Source organism: Sebastes fasciatus, chromosome 22 (assembly GCF_043250625.1).
Source record: "Sebastes fasciatus isolate fSebFas1 chromosome 22, fSebFas1.pri, whole genome shotgun sequence".
Lineage (NCBI taxonomy): Eukaryota > Metazoa > Chordata > Actinopteri > Perciformes > Sebastidae > Sebastes > Sebastes fasciatus.
The window spans coordinates 21,542,485-21,559,975 of record NC_133816.1 but is presented as its reverse complement, the minus strand read 5'-3'; the positions used below and the strand labels follow the sequence as shown (position 1 = coordinate 21,559,975).

At 37.6% G+C, this 17,491-nt stretch overlaps 1 protein-coding gene across 16 annotated transcripts in view; it reads left to right on the top strand.

The window, feature by feature from the left end:
- dysf (dysferlin, limb girdle muscular dystrophy 2B (autosomal recessive)) overlaps positions 1–17,491 on the top strand; it is a 98,441-nt gene that overhangs the window by 34,402 nt on the left and 46,548 nt on the right. For 15 of the 16 annotated variants that reach the window (XM_074624231.1, XM_074624227.1, XM_074624230.1 and 12 more), the window contains 15 exons: positions 116–230; positions 347–452; positions 1,199–1,341; positions 1,641–1,814; positions 2,704–2,788; positions 2,876–2,953; positions 8,003–8,184; positions 8,293–8,433; positions 8,691–8,720; positions 8,836–8,871; positions 9,358–9,399; positions 9,620–9,721; positions 9,850–10,011; positions 17,032–17,215; positions 17,302–17,375. In XM_074624231.1, the coding sequence (XP_074480332.1) occupies positions 116–230; positions 347–452; positions 1,199–1,341; positions 1,641–1,814; positions 2,704–2,788; positions 2,876–2,953; positions 8,003–8,184; positions 8,293–8,433; positions 8,691–8,720; positions 8,836–8,871; positions 9,358–9,399; positions 9,620–9,721; positions 9,850–10,011; positions 17,032–17,215; positions 17,302–17,375 (1,654 nt within the window). The remainder of the gene's footprint in view (positions 1–115; positions 231–346; positions 453–1,198; positions 1,342–1,640; positions 1,815–2,703; positions 2,789–2,875; positions 2,954–8,002; positions 8,185–8,292; positions 8,434–8,690; positions 8,721–8,835; positions 8,872–9,357; positions 9,400–9,619; positions 9,722–9,849; positions 10,012–17,031; positions 17,216–17,301; positions 17,376–17,491) is intronic. The other variant, XM_074624229.1, reaches the window with a different exon arrangement.

Genomic DNA, 17,491 nt, shown 5'->3' with positions numbered 1-17,491 from the left:
TTCACACTATGTGTGTGTTTGTTCTGATGTTGGTAAGTCTGTAACTTTTTTTGCATTTCGTGCCTTTTGTGTGTATTCATGTGTCCTGTACGTGTCTGTGATGATAAACCTTCAGACTGCTGTATGACGTGGACGCCGGTCACATGACCTTCTCAGAGGAGGTGTTTGAAAACCAGATGAGGTTACCGGGCGGACAGTGGATCGGCATGCCGGAGGGGTACACTGACGTGGTATGTGTGTGTGTGTGTGTGTGTAAATACTGTAAATGTGTGTGTGAGTTTCTGCACTTTTTATGGCTTCACTCGTTGCTGTAAATCTAAAAAATGTGTGTGTGTGTGTGTGTCAGAACGGGGAGAAGGCGGTGCCAAAGGACGAGGTGGAGTGTCCTCCAGGTTGGGTGTGGGAGGAGGTGGAGTGGAGCGAAGATCTCAACAGGGCTGTGGACGATCAAGGTGCAAACACACACACACACACACACACACACACACACACACACAAAAAACACAACAAATGCTAAATTAAACACAGCAATAATAACTCTCATTCTGTGTGTGTGTGTCCCGGTGGTGGAAAATAACATTTACTCAAGTACTGTAGTACTATTGCTATTTTATACTTCTGCTTCAACATATTTTAGAAGGAATTATTGTACTTTTTACTCCACTACATTTAAGTGGCAGAAATGGTTATTAGTTACTTCTTAGATTAGGATTTTTAAAGCAAATGATAAATTAAATAAAAGTAAAATACAACACATTGTTGTGTTGCTGTGATTGGAGAAAAAGTCTATAAAAGTCCCAAAAATAATTAATTGATGTAAACTTACTACAGACATGGTATTTAAATTTAATTAAATTTGTATTTTTTTATTTTTATTTTTCCTTTATTAATTAATTGATTTATTCAAATCATTTCATTTTTTATTATTATTTTATTATTTATTATTTTATTATTTTCTGTTTTATTGTCTGATGCTCTTGCCTATATCTATTCTTCTTAATCAACTCATGACCTCTTCGATTTATCTACTGAGCCTTTGAAGGGGTCCGACCCCTAGATTGGGAACCACTGGATTAAAGTACTTGACTGTATATAATATATATTAGTTGAAGCCTCGAGCAGCTGATGCATTAGTATTAATAAGCTAATGATTAACTAAAGAGTCAGAGTACTTCTTCCTCCACCGCTGTATGTCCAGGCTGGGAGTACGGCATCACCATCCCTCCAGACCGCCGTCCCAAGTCGTGGGTGCCGGCAGAGAAGATGTACCACACCAACCGACGGCGGCGATGGATACGAATGAGACGGCGAGACCAGCAGAAGATGGACGCTCTCAGAAAGGTAGAGAGAAAAAGACACATGTTGGGGCATTTTAGCCTAAATGATTGAAGAGAGAGAGAGAGAGAGAGAGAGAGAGAGAGAGAGAGAGAGAGAGAGAGAGAGAGAGAGAGAGAGAGAGAGAGAGAGAGGGGTATGACATGCAACAAAGGTCACCGACTGCTTATCTTTTTCATCCTCTAATGTGATCAGTTGTAGTTTCCTCTTCTAGCCACTAGATGTCGGTGTAGTTGCACAAATGAGCGAAGAGAGAGGATGAAACACACAGATGTTCACAGTGGTTTGTGTGTGTGTGTTTACAGCAGCGTCCAGATGAGACGGAGAGGGAGGGCTGGGAGTACGCCTCGCTGTTCGGCTGGAGGTTCCACCTGAAGCCGAGGAAGACGGACAGCTTCAGGAGGCGCAGGTGGAGGTACCGCATGGAGCCGCTGGAGAAGACGGGACCGGCCGCAATCTTTGCTCTGGAGTGTTCTCTGGTGAGAGAGAGAGGAAGTTATGTGGATTCATCACATTAAATCATTACATAGTGATAACATGAGATTGCAGATTGCTTCCAGTTCATCCCAAAGGCGTTCTACGAGGTTCAGACCAGTCAAGCTCTTCCACACCAAACTGGGAAAACCATTTCTTTATGGAGCTGGCTTTGTGTATGAAGTCATTGTGATGATGAAACAGGAAAGGGACGAACACAAAGTGTTGCCACAAAGTTGAAATCACACTTTATTTTAAATGAAACATTGTTTTTAACATTAAAATTCATTGGAACTGAGGGAACCAGACCATCAAAAACTGCCCCAAAGGTACACAAACACATTCAAATGTATAAACATTGCAGAAATGTACTCAACATAATGTTACAGGGAAACAAGGATATGAATTTAAAGAAATAAATATGGATAATAATGACAATTTAGAAAACATAATTTGATAAATAAACTTCAAAAATATAAAATTATTAGGAGAAAAAAAAGCACATATTATTCTTTAAAGAGTTCACCATACATTTCAACAGTTTTATCACTTTTCTTAGTGTTTATAAATCATCATATTCTTTAAACTCACATCAAAATCCAGTAAAATTGGGGGTAATATTTGTTACTTCAATAAGTTAACCATAAATTTGATAAATTAGATTGTATGTGTGCCTGGGTGTCCAGTTGTTGAAGCTGAAAGCACACTTTATTTTGACAGTTTTATCACTTTTCTTAGTGTTTATAAGTTTATAAATTCAATTAATTGGATTTTTTTGAGCATGTAGTCTTTTATTATGAAGGCCATGATATGTTGTATGAATATTTTATATTAGCTTCAAGTCAGAGTTGCCTTTTCTTTCTGAATGTCATCTTCCTCCTCTTCCTCCAACAGAGCAGTATAGAGGACAAGAACGAAGACAGGTCCATCACGACCACGTTCGGAGTCAACAGACCGACCATTTCCTGTTTCTTTGACCGTAAGTAACTTCCTCCTCCTTCTTCTTCACCCCCACAACTTTCTTCTATCTTTTTGTTTTAATAATGCTCTCTGTATGTGTGTGTAGGCGGGACCCGCTACCACCTGCGCTGCTACCTGTACCAAGCCAGAGACCTGCTGGCGATGGACAAAGACAGCTTCTCAGGTACTGTGCAGTGAGTTATTCAAAGTCTCTCACATGTTTCTCATCATGTATCTGTAGTGATGCTGATAACTTGCGCCACCTGGTGGCTGGAAAGTGTCATTTGTGAACAAAAGGACTAAAGGGAGGTAACCACAGAAACAATGGCTATGTTCCAAATCACATACTTTTTCTTTTTACTTTTAGTACGTACTGCAGCTGCCCTTACAAAGTACGTACTGTAGCATGCAGTATGCATACAATCAGGACAAACTACTTCTTCCTAACATTGTATGAACTGTGTTCTGATTTTCAAAACATCAAGCTTTGAGGACATTGTGGCATTAGAGAGTGTAAAGTATAAATAAATAAATGCAGCTGTATTCATGGGAAAAGTGAAGAAACATAGTATACTTTGCAAGACAATATCTGGTTTTCTATTCGCTTATTTTTATTCACATTTTGAAGTATCGCATTAGAAAAGCTGTATGGAAACGGCAAAATCCGATAAAACTTCCTCAATTGCGCATGAGTTTTTTTTTTTTATCTTTTACGAAATAATTATAAAATAAATAAAAAATAAATGCAAAAATTAATACATTTTAAATTGAATACAAATAAATACATAAATAAAAGGGAAAATTAAACAGAAGAGTAAATAAACAAGGCAATTAATAGAAAGATAAATTGATAAAGAACCAAATTACAACAGACATCAATTTATGTCACATTTTATCAATTAATCAATGGTTACATTTATTTTTTATATATATTTTTTTTTAAATAATTATAAAATAAATAATAATAATAATAATAAATACATTTTAAATTTAATAAAAAAAAAAAAATTAAAGGGAAAATTAAACAGAAGGGTAAATATTAACGGCATTAATACAAAAATAAATTAATAAAGTAGCAAATTACAACAGACATATCAGTTTATTTCACATTTTATCAATTAATTAATGGCTACATTTTTTTTTGTCTTCATTGAAATAATTATAAAATAAATATAAAATAAATGTAAAAAATAAAAAATAAGTGCAAAAATAAATGCAAAAATGAATAAAAAACAAAAAATACATTTTAAATTTAATAAAAATAAATACATAAATAAAAGGGGAAATTAATCAGAAGAGTAAATAAATAAGGGAATTAATACAAAGATAAATGAATAAAGAAGTAAAATACAACAGACATATCAATTTATGTCACATTTTATCAATTTTATATTATTTTTGCTACATTTATTTATTTATCGAGTCATTTATTTATTAATTTTTTACTTTGGCAGCATCCGTCCTCCATAGTTTGGGACAAATTAAACTAAAAAATATAATGATTTAATTTAAAAAAAAAAAGGTGATATTATTAGAGTTTGGTGTGTAGCTCTGAAAGATGGAGGGAGAGAAAGAGGGGAGTTACAGAAAGAGAAGATGTTTTTATTTTATCTGAAGAAGGTCATGGAAACTACTGTACGGCTACTGTGTGTGTGTGTGTGTGTGTGTGTGTGTGTGTGTGTGTGTGTGTGTGTGTGTGTGTGTGTGTGTTAATCAGAAACCCACCGCAGACTCAGATGTAAAAACAGAGACGAAGCTTTAAATAACAGAGGGATGAATAGACAGAGGAAGATAGATGATGGAGGGAGGCTGGTTAAAGAGGGTTAGAGAGAAACACACACACACACAGTGTAATGGATGAGTAGAGTTGATGGATGGCCTTCAGTTGTGTGTTAATCTGGTGCTCCACGGCGTCTGGGCGGCCATGATTAAAGACTGAGTCAACTATCAAAGAGTGAGATCAGTCCTTCTCTGTTTCCGTCCGTCCGTCCGTCTGTCTTTGATTCATCTCCCGTCTCATAACCGGAGCCGTTTAAATCAAAGTGGACGGTGTAACACGACTAATAAGCTACAAAAGCTTCCTCTATTTTGGAATCTCTGTTCGCTCTCAAGAGGGCTCGCTGTCAGTCAAGGACGCATATCGCAGGTCAAAGTTCAACTTTATTTTGCCGTTTTAAATCCTGGTGTGTCCAGGTCTTAAATCAATCTGTCTTTCTCTCTTTCTTTCTGCCTTTTTTCTGACGTATTTACTTACTTTCTTGCTCTTTCTTGCTTTCAGCTTTTCTTGCTTACATACTTACTTAGGTACTTTCTTTCTTACGTACTTGGGAACCGACTTTCTTTCTTTCCGTCTTGCTTTCTGTCTTTCTGTCTTTCTTTCTTTCTTTCTTTCTTTCTTTCTTTCTTTCTCGCTTTCTCTCTTTCTGACTTTCTTACTAACAGACTTACTGTCTTACATACTTGCGTACATACTTTCTTTCTTTCTGTCATGCTTTCTGTCTTTCTTTCTTTCTTTCTTTCTCGCTTTCTCTCTTTCTGACTTTCTTACTAACAGACTTACTTTCTTACTTACTTACTTTCTGTCTTTCTTTCTTTCTTACTTATCTACTTACTTTCTTGCTTTTATGCCTTTCTTTCGTCCTTTCTTACTGACTCACTTTCTTGCTTTCTTTCTTACGTACCTACTTACATACTTACTTGCATACTTACGTACTTTCTTTTTGTTCTTTCTTTCGTAGCTACTTACATACGTACGTACTTACGTACTTACAGACTTACTTTCTTGCTTTTCTGCCTTTCTTTCGTCCTTTCTTACTGACTCACTTTCTTACGTACCTACTTACATACTTACTTACATACTTAAGTACTTTCTTGTTGTTCTTTCTTTCTTTCGTACCTACATACATACTTACTTGCATACTTACATACTTAAGTACTTTCTTGTTGTTCTTTCTTTCTTTCGTACCTACATACATACTTACTTGCATACTTACATACTTTCTTTTTGTTCTTTCTTTCTTTCGTACCTACTTACATACGTACGTACTTACGTACTTACAGACTTACTTTCTTTCTGTCTGTCTTTCTTTCTCTCTCACTTACTTATGTACTTACTTTCTTGCTTTTCTGCCTTTCTTTCGTCCTTTCTTACTGACTTACTTAAGTATCTACTTACTTACTTTCGTGCTTTCTTTCTTGCTGTCTGCCTTTCTTTCATCCTTTCTTTCTTTCTTTCTTTCTTACCTACTTACTTTCTTGCTTTCTTTCTTACGTACCTACTTACATACTAACTAACGTACTTTCTTTCTTTTTGTTCTTTCTTTCTTTCTTTCTTTCGTACTTACTTACATACTTACTGATGTACTTTATTACTTTCTTTCTTTCTTTCTTACGTACCTTCTTACATACTCACTTACATTTACTTTCCGTCTGTCTTTTTGTAAATGTATTTTTAGTGATGATCTAAATTCCCACATTTAGAGATCTTCTCTTCATTCGTTTCTCCCTTCCTCTCTTTTCCCCTCCATTCCTCTCCCCCACTTCCGTCTCTCTCTCCTTGTCCCTCACCCTTTCTTCACCCATGTCTCTGTCCTCCTCCTCCTCCTCTCGTCCTCTCTTCCCAGTCTTGGTTGTGTTTATGTACCCCTGTTTCTCCCAACGGAGTCCCGACTACTGCTGCTTCCCCTCCACACACACTAACTTACATAACCCCCCTGGGCTGTTTGTATTGCTGTTTACATGAGCTAATGGGCTGTTGGGGATGGACGCTAATTGAATGGGTCACCACGGGTGGTGTGTCTCTACAGTGTGTGTGTGTGTGTGTGTGTGTTTGTGTGTGTGTGTGTATGTGTGTGTCACTTCCAAGGTTAATTGAGGGCTGGTGGGAAAATGCAATTTAGCTTCTGTTTACTCTTTCACTAACGGCTCCATAGAGACTCTTTACTCGGCCTGAAATAACAAACTACTCACTGTGTGTGTGCGTGTGCGTGTGTGACTGTACATATATGTGTGTTTTATTCATGTGTCCACATTGTAAGTCGTGTGTGTGTGTTTGTGTTAACATGGAGGAGAGTGGTTGTGACCTGGAATAACAAACTTCTCCGAGCGGTGTTCCCAGCCCTCCGTCTCGAGCTCGGCATTCCCAAGCTGCTGATGTCACCGTAGTTTGGACACATACATCATTTTCTGCTACCATACTTGTGAGGACCCTCATTAAGAATGCATTCCCTAGCTCCAACTATAACCTCATCCTCTACTCTGCATCTTAGGACAGCACCTTCAACTGAGCGCCTGCTAAAAACCTGACCTAGGATCTGTTCACTGCCAGGTTTACCTCCACCAAGGAGGTTATGTTCTCGGTTCAGCTTGTTTCTTTGTTAACATGGGCCAAGGACGAAACCATTCAATTGGAGCGGATCTAAATCACCGGGGGCGGATACACAAATTATTTGTTTACATTTCAAGATAGGGCATTTGCAACCCTGTTGCCGGAAAAAAGTTGATATTTTACGTTTCTGCAAACCACGGGATACGTTGAATGTCGACATTCCTAAACCAAAAATACGTTTCATATCAGCCTCGTATCACGCTTACAGAAACACACAATGCCACGTGGTTAATGCTGTAGGTTTAGGCAACAAAACAACTTGGTTAAGGTTCGAAAAAAAAGTTGTGGTTTGTGTTGAAATATTGATTTTAACGTAACGTAATGTAATAACATAACGTAACAACATAACGTAACAATGTAACAACATAACGGAACAACATAACATAAAAATGTAACAACATAACGGAACAATGTAACAACATAACGTAACAACATAACATAACAACATAACATAACAACATAACATAACAACATAACATAACAACGTAACGTAACAACGTAATGTAACAACCTAACAACCTAACGTAACAACGTAACGTAACAACGTAACGTAACAACGTAACGTAACAATGTAACGTAACAACGTAACGTAACAACGTAACGCAACTACGTAACGCAACTACGTAACGTAACTACGTAACGTAACATAACGTAACGATGTAACAACGTAATGTAACATCATAACGTAACAATGTAACAACGTAACGTAACATCATAACATAACAATGTAACAATGTAACGTAACAACATAACGTAACAATGTAACAAAATAACGTAACATAACGTAATATATATTATATTAATATATAGTAATATATTAACGTTGTTGTTCTTTCCTCTCTCCAGACCCCTACGCCATTGTGTCGTTCCTCCATCAGTCCCAGAAAACCGTGACGGTGCGCAACACTTTGAATCCCACCTGGGACCAGACGCTCATCTTCTATGAGGTGGAGATTTTCGGCGACCCCGAAGCCACGATGGCCAATCTGCCCAACGTCGTGGTGGAGCTTTACGATCAGGACACATACGTGAGTGTTTGAATATACGTTTTTATATGCTTGGCTGAACTTTCATGCCCAAAAAATACGTATTAAATAATATATATATATGTATATGTGTGTGTTTTAAATGTCCAGGGTGCAGATGAGTTCATGGGCCGCTGTGTGTGCCAGCCCACCATGACTGCCTCCCCGCATCTGGCCTGGTTCCCGATTTACCGTGGAAACAAAAATGCCGGCGAGCTGCTGGCCGCCTTCGAGCTCATACGCAGAGAAAAGGTCGGAGGTCAACTACTATTAATCATCTGCTAATCTTTCCTCCAATGTCTTTATTGTCTGTTTACTCCTCTTCATATTCAAATTATAACAAATGTATGTTGTGTTTAAGGAGTTTTGGAATATGATTTCTACTAATATAAATAATAATAATAATGTTTGGTTTAATATTGACCTTAATTCAACAACATAAAACATAATTTATTCACACAAATTTATAATTTATAACAATAATTTATTTCTCCATTTTGTGTCTACAGCCAGCAGTTCATCATATTCCAGGTCAAGAGGTCAGTTTTTTCTTTATACCTTTTACCTGGATTTATCTCTCTTAATTTTAAGTTTATTTTCGTAAATTTTTCAGCCTTTAAAGTCAAACCTGTCTGTTTCCTGTCTCACCTAAAGGGAGACATCATGACCTCCACTCACGTTCTAGACGAGGTAAAACCACTCCGACCACAAGTCGCACCATTTTCCCAACACAGAGCTGTCAAAAACGGTGCAGCTACACACATATTAATCTGATAATTCAAATTAAAATCACCATAAAGAGAGTGAAAAAGGTGTGACTTTGATGTTGCATGTGTGGAAAATCAAAATATGATTATTATAAATCCAAATGATGCTCTCTCTCTTTTATGCCTGTTTCTTCACAAGCAACAAAACCTGATGAAAAAGGGTGTTTTCATTTTATATAGCGACACGTCTGTGGTGATAACGAGTGTCTCTGTATATTGAATTACATTAACACAAGAATCCTGCTTTTAAATGAATCAAAAAACGCTTGCATGTCTATTTGTGATTTGTACTTTTCCTCTAAATTATGTGCAGAATATGTGATTGTGTCTTCTGATGTTTGCAAATTCTCTTTTTCTTTTATTTCTTCATGTTTTTTCCGTCTCTTTTTCTTCAATGTGGCTTCCTCAGTTGATGTTTCCAGGATTCCTCCCTGAAAACCTGCAGGAATGGGTACAAAGTACACACACATAAAAAGATATAAATACAAAACCACCACACCCATCCAACATGTCATCATGCATGTTAATCACTGCACAGCACACACAGATAACTTCATCCTACATGCATGTTACAGACCGGCTCTCATGGATTGACAGCCCTACACTTAACATTAGTATTTTGAAGAAGACTTTTGCCTGGCCTTACACTGTCCCTGCATTCCTATCGGCAGCAGGAGGAGTCGGATCTTCCTCACCCGCCCCCTCAGAGGGAGCCCAACATCTTCGTGGTTCCTCAGGGAATCAAACCTGTTCTGCAGAGAACCGCCATCGAGGTAAACCTACGACAACTACTACTATGTGTTTTACTCAACAAACGTCTTCTCAGTAGCATCACCAGTTTCTTGGAAGCGTCTCAAGCGTCTGGTGCTAAACACAAATGTCTCCCTGTCCCCTCTGTCAGATCTTAGCGTGGGGCGTTCGCAACCTGAAGAGTTTCCAGTTGGCCAGCATCACCTCCCCGAGCCTGCAGGTGGAGTGTGGTGGCGTCGTGGTCCAGAGCTGCGTCATCCGCAGCATGAAGAAGAAACCCAACTTTGACGTCAACACGCTCGTCCTTGATGTGGTGAGAACACGTGCACGCGCATTACGCAGATGTAATCAGTGCCTTCGTGCCTAATGAGGGTTCTGCTGTGATGTGGTTTGTCATTTAGCTTCATCAGCGAAGCCGCAATAATGGACTCTACTGTTCCTTCTCTTCTTCCAAGAAAAGTAGAAATCCTCCGTTAGCATGAAAGCGGTGATTGTTGAATGTGGACGTTGTAGAAGTCACATTATTTTAGATGCTTCCAGCTCCGTTGCAAAGCTGTTTTTACATCAGAAAGGGAACATTTCTGCAGGTTGTTGGACTTCTTACATGGCCATTTTTCATCTTTTGTAGTTCTTTTGTGTCTCTTTGTAGTCATTTTCCATCTTTTGTAATTGTTTTGTGTCTGTTTGTGGTCATTTTGTGTCTCATTGTAGTTGTTTTGTGTCTCTTTTTAGTAATTTGAATCTCTTCGTAGTCGTTTTGCGTCTTTTTTTAGTTGTTTTGTGTCTCTTTGTGGTCATTTTGAGTCTCATCGTGGTTGGTGTGTGTTCCTTTGGGCCCCCGGGCCTGTACCCCGTAGGCCCATTCAGTAATCCATCCATAAGCACAGGACCCCTCTATAAGACGGTGGACAGAAACACAACCTCAAATCTGCTGGATGTGTAAATATGCAACTGGTTGCCATATCAATTTGGCAAAGGGTATAATACAGTATGTCAATTTTAAGTTTTTTTGCCCCAAAGTGTCCAAAAAGCTTTTTTTTACTGGCCTGTAATTTCACCACAAACATAAAGTGAGCAAGAACAGAAAGGTTTGGCTACGAGTTAATGGATCTCATGCCAGTTGCAGGAAAAGAAAACCTGTGTTGCCAAGGCTGTTTAACTGAACAAGGGGGATTTTAGCATTAGGGGCCGACACTTGTGATGCCAGTGGCTCCGGGTGGGAGAAGCATGAACAGCGTTGGAGAGTCTTGATAGTGTTGAATAGTCTGGCCCGGTTCGACCCACAGCAGCGATGCTCTCTTAAACTCCTGGTGTTGTTTTCAGCTCTTTACCGGACTTATCATGACTCACAACAACTGGCTTCTCTGCTTTTACTACAGATTAAAACCGCAGGAAGCTACAATTAAAGACGGCAGTTTATGTGGCACCCAAAAGGCTCAAGCTGCGGTAACTCCTTCAAGAGGGGAGAATAGGTCAAAGCTTACTCATGCAGAATAAAAAATAAAAAAATTATGAATGTTACTGTAAGAACAGCTGCTTTTCTTCTGTTTGCCTTTATGCAACCAGACTCTGCATGCAGTAAAATAGTTTATTAGCTTTATTGTTAAAGCAAATAAACAATTGGACATGTGGTATCTTTTAACTGGTTGTGGTCAGAGAGATCTTTGATGCTGAAATACATCCCAGAATCATTATTATTTAGGACCGTTAAAGTGGGAATCAGGTCTCCTGAGAGTCAGCCCTCATACTCATCGCTTACTGAAGTTATCGCTGTTGATCAACAGCTCATAGTTAACGATTATTCTCCGCTTTATGTCAGCAGAAATATGCAGAGGGAGTGTCAGGGGAATGTTTTTAATTAGGGCTGCAACTAACGATTATATTCATTAACGATTAATCTGCAGATTATTTTCTAGATTAATCGTCTGGTCTATAAAATGTCAGAAAATTTTGAAAAAGTTCAAGGTGATGCCTTTAAATGTTTTGTTTTGTCATTCCAAAATCAAAAAGATATTCAGTTTAATATGATATAAAACAGAGAAAATCTCCACATTTGAGAGGCTGGAAACAGCATTTTCTGCTATTTTTGCATGAAAAATTACTCTTAACGATTAATCGATTCTCAAAATAGTTGGTGATTATTTTTCTGTCGATCGTCTAATCGATTAGTCGACTAATCGTCAGCTCTGTTTTTGATAAATCACTCTCAAAAATGTATTATTTTTGTCCTTAAATTGCTAATGTACACGCTCAATAATCCTATTTTATTTCCTCAATTTGGGTCTCAACCAGTTACTGTATATAAATGAAACCATGAGAGAAGTTTAGAGCGTAAATATCCCAAAAGGTTGGGAAACCACTTCTTTAATCTTTGATAATGCGTTTAGTTTAATAAGCTTGTCATATGTTTTTTTTTTATCGTATCCACAACCGTTTGAATGATATCTTACGAAAAGTTATTCCTCATTTTTCATGCGTTTTTACCCACGAATGTCACGTGTCAATTTCCGCTTGTTACATGCCTACAGCCTTTTTTAAATAAACTTTCATCTTCACAGGAAACTACTTGGTTATGTTTAGACAACAAAACGACTTAGTTAAGGTTTAGAAAAATATCGTGGTTTGGGTTAAAATAAAGGTACGGAAGTTACGTGACAAATAAATGAACGTTGACTTCTGGTTCCATCCCGACCTCTTCCCTACGTTTGTCGCTTCTCGTACTTCCGGGTTCGTGATTCCGTGGATTACATACAAATGGATTTCGTGGGATATTTATATGAATTATAGTGCATTACTTTTCGTAGGTACAGCTAAGAAACGGGTGTATGAAAACAGCCTTTCTTAGTTGGTCTTTTTCTTTGTAAAATCTAAATATGAAACGTAACTTTAGCTGTAGTGACGCAAAACATACAATATTTCTCTCTGAATTGTAGTGGAGTACAAGTATAGAGTAACTTCAAATGGAAATACTTAAGTACAAGTACCTTCAAATTGTATTAAAGTATAGTACTCTAGTTCTTAGTTACCTTCCACCACCGTGTTAGGGAACAATTTATTACATTTTTCCCTTTGACTACCGAACTGGCTCTCTAGAAATCTTATCATTGTTGCTTGAAATTGCGAGACTGCCAATGCCAATTTTTTTGTCTCCACCTGAACTTCACTTCATTGTCACACTGTTGGTGGATATTATATAGGAAGTTTGATTCAGTCATTTATTCCAAGCAAGATGAAGCCTCAACATTCATTATAATTTATATTCTTTTTTTTTTAAACAATTTACATTTTGATTACAAAACAAAAAAAATAGAAAAAGACCAAATACAAACAACACAAGGACAAGTACGCCAGTGTGTACAGACAAAAAGATATAAATATAATATACTTGCTTAGGAGATCATTGCATCACCAGTCACACTTCTTACACTTCTTAAACTAAATGTCTCTTATTTATAAAGTCTTTAATAAGTAGTCCATCTAAGCCTTTATCTCTAAAACTGCCCTCTGTGAATACATTTCCACTGAGTTTACATCAATGCCATTACATTCAAGTGTTTTCTTATAAAAACCTAAACTGAAATATGGAAATATTACGCATGTTCTTTTCCTAACGGCGGCTCAAGAAACAGGCTCGGAGAGTTAAATGTTAACAATATTAAGGTCTGAAGTTGATCACCTCAGTGTTTTATTATGACAGCTTTAATTGGGAGTATGGAAATATTCACATATTTTCCCCCCCTCTCAAGTACATATCCTCGCTTTGGCTCCGGCAGTGTAATGTTAACAAGATTAAGGTCTTGTGTTGACCACCGCAAGAGTGTGACGGCCGGCCTCAAGCGGACTGTGGAAATATGCACATATTTTTCCCTTAAAGTTCAGCCCCCTGAACCGAGTCCAAGCATTTAATGTTAACAATATTAAGGTCTTAAGTTGACTGCATAAGTGTTTTCGTATGCCAGGGGGGCATAAGAAAATGCCATGTGCATAGTTTCCTTAAATGCAACTCTTTGAAGAGTTTAACCGCCTTAGTCTCCCTCAGTTTATTGTGTGAGTTTAGCATCATCAGCCCCACTTAAGCCTTTTTAAAAGCTAGAGAGGTCAAATGGATTACAGTTACCAACTCTCTTTTTCCCCTTGAGCCGACCTGGTAAAATGAGGTGCACACATTTTGAGATTTTGGGCTATTTTGCTTCCATATCTTCTTTCAGACTAGTGGAAAAAAAACATCCAAAATACACAAAATTAGCTGTTTATTTTACTACTTTGTCTATTTGCGTCTCCTAAATTCACCAAAAGTTAGCATTAGATAATGCCTCGTTTGCATTTTTAAACAGAAAATTTGTAATACAAAAAATAATTGTCTTAATGTAAGTTAACAACCGAGGAAGTTTCATGGTGATATCTATTAGTTAAATATTTTACCCTATTCACCTGTAGTGTCTTCAAAATGTATGAAATCTTCTCAAAATGAGTTTTTTTTCAGACTCTTGAGTCATAAATCTCCACTTCAGTAGCACTTACATCCACCAAACTTTCCAGTTACATTCCTATCTATATTCTGAAGGTTTTTATAGAGCGGTTTGTTCATATATCATTCATAACCTGATTTATACAACATTTTATTCCTAAAAACATGGTAAAAATTGTTTTTGTTTTTTTATGGCTGATTTATGGAGTGATGAATAGAGATATCTAAAGTCCTCTCTGTAAAAATCTTTGACTCTAATATGCCAACAAAATGAAACAAGGATTTTGAGCCTGGCTTTATCCAATGTTTAGATTTCTGTTCTGGAAATGTATGAAAATTAGCGCATATTTGATAAAATAATGCCTTATTTTCTTATTTAAACATACATTATCAGAAAACTTGTAATACAAAAAGTAATTGTCTTAATGTAAGTAATCAACTGGGGGAGTTTCATGGTGATATCTATTAGTTATTTGTTTTACCCTATTCACATGTAGTGTCTTCAAAATGTATGAAATTTTTCTGAGCCATAAATCTCCACTTCAGTTGCACTTACATACACCAAACTTTACAGTTTCATTCCTATCTATACTATCTATAGAGCGGTTTGTTCATATATCATTCATAGCTTGATTTATACATTTCATTACTAAAAACATGGCAAAAATGTCTGTTCTGGAAATGTATGCAAATTAGCACATAGTTGATAAGATAATGTCTCAATTGTACATTTAAACATCAAATTTCAGAAGACTTGTAATACAAAAAGATTATTGTCTTAATGTACATAATCAACTGGGGAAGTTTCATGGTGATATCTATTAGTTATTTTTTCTCACCCTATTCACCTGTAGTGTCTTCCCTTCAATCTTTAGTGAAACTGGTCGTACAGATTTTCTATGTGGCATTTCTGCACAGAGAATAATAATAATAATTCAGATTGTCAAATGCAACACAAGTTGTGGGAACGTTTGATGAGTCAGTGGTTGCACAGTGTGGAAAAGAACATGTTGTCATTTAAGATAAATGTTTATTTTAAATTGTAAACTGAGATCCATAAAGATCAAATCCCCACCTCCATGGGTTCAGTCATTTCTCCTTTTTTACGTGGGAGGGGTCAGCTAAGGTGTAATGATGCCCTGATTGGACTGTCACCAAGGCGTGACCAATCAACTTCAGACAGTCAGCAGCCATAGCCAATCAGCATCAGGCGGGCAGGTGGCATAACCAATTAGAGTCAGCCGAAGGTCACAGGATGTCTTTTTTCACTCATCTTGTGTCTTCTTTCTTTCTTTTCCTTTCCTTGTTTATTTCTCCTTCATTTTTTTCTCTTCTTTTTTTGTGATTTCGTCAATACTGGGAGTTAGAGTATAACAGCAAATCATCAGTATTTACATACATATGTAATCAGGGTCTTAAATTAGCACCCATAACCCACAACTGCCAAATGCGGGTAAATTGTTGGCAGTGGCGGGTGAAATCATCAGGACACCTGCCAAATGCTAGCGGAATAGAGAACCGTAGTTGTCCGCTTTCTTGGCATCTCTTGCCTCCGTGACTATCGATTCCTCTTATTGATCTTTCCCACAGTTACGCTGCACAATGACGCATACGCACGCTGTATCATGTTTCAGTTTGTTTGGGACCGGAGACACGGTGGAGAGAAAAAAAAGCACTCAACAGCATGACGCTACTAAACCTGAGAGGACGCACCCTATTTTTCCCCTGATAATGCGAAACTGTGAACAACAAATCTGTGTTGAAATCAGCAGTAGGAAAGTTAGTAACGTTAGCTGCTCACATTCCTGTTTGGATAAATAACAGAGCTACTAACGTTAATGGAGGTGCCATTGAGTTATTATTATGAGGCGTTCATGGTCGGCTCAGGAAAAAGGATTATTGGGTAAAGGTAAATTACAACGTTATCGTGATGTGTTCAAATGTAATCTCGTAAAATTCGTTTTTTGGCGACAAACTTGAATAAATCCAGTTGTTTGAAGGGGATGTTTTCACAGCAATATAAAAAAGATAATAGAGAAAGAATTATGACTGTTTAACTTCCTAACACTAGCTCTAAGCAGCTTACCAAGATTTTCTTTAATCAAAGCAAATATTTAAATAATCATAATCATTTGAATTGTGTGTTTTTACGCAAATAATCACTATAGATGACAATAACAAAGTACAGTACAGTGCCATCCCTCTACGGTGTAATTCGAACACTGTAATTTACCGTGTATATAATGTTTTTAATGTAAAATATATCGAACATTGAATGACATCAGATCTAAGATGTTATTCCTTCATTTAGCGCAGAGATTTCAAAAGTGGCAGATGAAATTTCCGAGTGGCAGACCCTGTATGTAATACTACTAATCATTTTAACATAAGTATACAAACATTGTATTCTTTTGTTTTTGTCCATGTATATTATGTACGTATATCTGTCCGACAAAGAGCTCTTATTTGCCCCTCCAGTCTTAAAGATATCTCCTCCTCCCTTGTGTGTGTAATGAACCTTTAAAACTTGAAGTACTTTGACAGAAAGTAGTATTTGGACAGAACGAACCTTTTAAAACTTAGTTATAAATGTCAAAACTGCCACAGGGAACAATGTAGACCATATGTTGGTATGGTATAAACATTTGTATACAGCCACAGACGCTATTCCACAGTCTGGGTTATATGATTTAATTCTTTCTCTCGTGCCTTTGACAAGGTGTCAGTTGTATTTCCTTTCGCACCATTGATTGGAGCTATAGAGAGCTCCAGAGACGAGAGATGATGTCTAATAATGAGGGAATCAATCTGAGTCTATATGGAGGCGTCCACCTTAATACCATGAATGGGATTCTTTCTCCGTAGAGACTTCCCTGCGAGGAGCTCTACATGCCGCCGATCGTCATCAAGGTCATCGACAACCGTCAGTTTGGGAGGAAGCCCGTGGTCGGCCAGTGCTCCATCCGGACGCTGGAGGAGTTCCGGTGCAGCCTAGAGGAGGAACGAGCGGCGGCGGCGGAGGAGGAGGAGGAGAGGGAGGAATGGAGACGTAAGACGGTGGATGGATATGAACATAATCTAGCAAAGAGCTGAACTGATGATCGGTGTTAACAACGTCTGTGTTTGTACGTGCAGGTGAGACACCCCAGCTGATTGGTGGGGATGTTTTTATCGACATCGATGACGAGGAGCCGCTCGTGCCCGACCAGGTAAAACCATCCTGTCAGTTAGCTGGTTAAAGGTGTGAACAATAACGCATTGTTTCTGAGCAGTAAGTGATATTATCATCACTGCATAGTGCATTTGTTGGGGACTATTTTCAGCG